This window comes from Primulina huaijiensis, chromosome 11 (assembly GCF_012295235.1).
Source record: "Primulina huaijiensis isolate GDHJ02 chromosome 11, ASM1229523v2, whole genome shotgun sequence".
Classification (NCBI taxonomy): domain Eukaryota; kingdom Viridiplantae; phylum Streptophyta; class Magnoliopsida; order Lamiales; family Gesneriaceae; genus Primulina; species Primulina huaijiensis.
In genome coordinates, this window is record NC_133316.1 from 4710996 (window position 1) to 4712589 (window position 1594).

Here is a 1594-nt window from a genome sequence, read left to right on the forward strand (position 1 = left end):
TTGTCTTTGAATACACATGGCTGTTGTTTTGTTTTTGTTTTTCGAGTAAATTGTTTGGATTCTGAGAAACCGAAAAATTGCGCTGATGTTCGAAAGACAGGTTGTATAAGAATTCGAAACTGGTCTAGCATGAACTAAGATATGGAATAAAATAGTATCATGCAACACGATAAGCTGATCTGTTGAACGCTTATTCTCTTGATCACTACAGCATGGCGAAAATAATGAAGAGAGTTGAAGAGTGCCAGCGAATTAAAAAAGGTGTTCCGGTGAACCACGATCCAGAGGTACATGTGATGCTTAAAATTTGACATATCTATCTATGGACTTTTAATCCATCCACTTATCCATTATATGTATCGGATTTAATATGGTTGGTTCTCTTAACAGAGGGAGGAGGATGTTCTGAGAGAAGAGATGGAAAAGCTCAAACAAAAGGAGGACCAGTATGTTTTCTCACAAATATGAGATTCTTGTATTTTTTGAAAATCCGTGTTGTGTTATGTTGTGTTGTGTTGTATCTTTTCTGTTAATTTGCAGGCATGTGTTGGGGAGGGATCTCAATAGCATGAGTCGCGAAGATTTGCGAGAACTCGAACAACAACTAAACGAAGGGCTATTGTGCATTAAGGATAGGAAGGTTTGTCCTTTAAGTAAGACTGTGGACATAAAACAAAACGTATTACTCTTTGATTCCTAACAATAAAAGACAATGCTACGGTTTCAGGAGGCAATGTTGGTCCAAAAACTTCAAAAATCAAGGGATAATGTATGCAGATTAATCTCTTATTTTGTGCATCAGCTGATTTCTCATACGGGTCCTGGTGGAAAAGTGGAAAACATTTGTCCCTTTTTTTTTATTTTTTTATTGCAGGAGCTACAATCGATGCAGGAGAATGTGACTTTACGCCAAAAGGCTTGTGTAGCTCTCTCATTTTGCGTTACGAAATTCTGCTATTGATGTGATTAATATATCTAAGTACTCTGCACTGGCTTAATATGATTCATAGGTTGAAAACCTTGAAAGGCTTTGTGCCCCCATCATCTATGAACAACCACTTCTTATTGAGTACCAGCTGATGGAGCAGAGCAACTTCTCGCTCGGACAAGGCGTTGCCAGTCCCCAACTAGCTTGCGATACTAGCACTGGAGATGCAGACTTAGTGGACACCACCCTGCAATTGGGGTAAGACATTTTCTCCGAATTTTCGGCCTTTTATGTTACTGTCTTCCTACTACCAGTATGTGTTTCTTGCTTTCCGTGTAGACCTTCAACTTCCAAGATTTGTGGAAAAAGGAAAACTCCATGCGAGGGAATAAGAAGCGATGCCGATACTTTTCTTTCGTTATAGGACCAGCCGTGCAATTTACGTAATGTTTGCAAATGCTTTAATTTAAAAAAAAATGATTATGAATTTTTTTTTATACAAAGTTTTGCACTTTGTAAAAAAAAAAGTTCATAATCATTTTTTTTTAAGCATTTGCAAACACTTTGTAAAAAAAAAAAAAGTTCATAATTATTTTTTTTAAGCATTCGCAAACACTACCTTACTCTTGTGGTTTATATATATTCTTTGCTTTGATTATTATATGA

General features: G+C 36.5%; 1 protein-coding gene across 1 annotated transcript; it reads left to right on the forward strand.

Annotated features, from left to right (window-relative positions):
• The first annotated feature begins 58 nt into the window (after positions 1 to 58).
• Positions 59 to 961, forward strand: LOC140988295 (agamous-like MADS-box protein AGL15). The gene is made up of 5 exons (XM_073457327.1): positions 59 to 287; positions 391 to 446; positions 541 to 640; positions 728 to 769; positions 875 to 961. Exons 1-5 carry the CDS (start codon positions 213 to 215, stop codon positions 959 to 961), a joined length of 360 nt encoding a protein of 119 aa, XP_073313428.1. The 5' UTR covers positions 59 to 212.
• The last annotated feature ends 633 nt before the right edge of the window (positions 962 to 1594 follow it).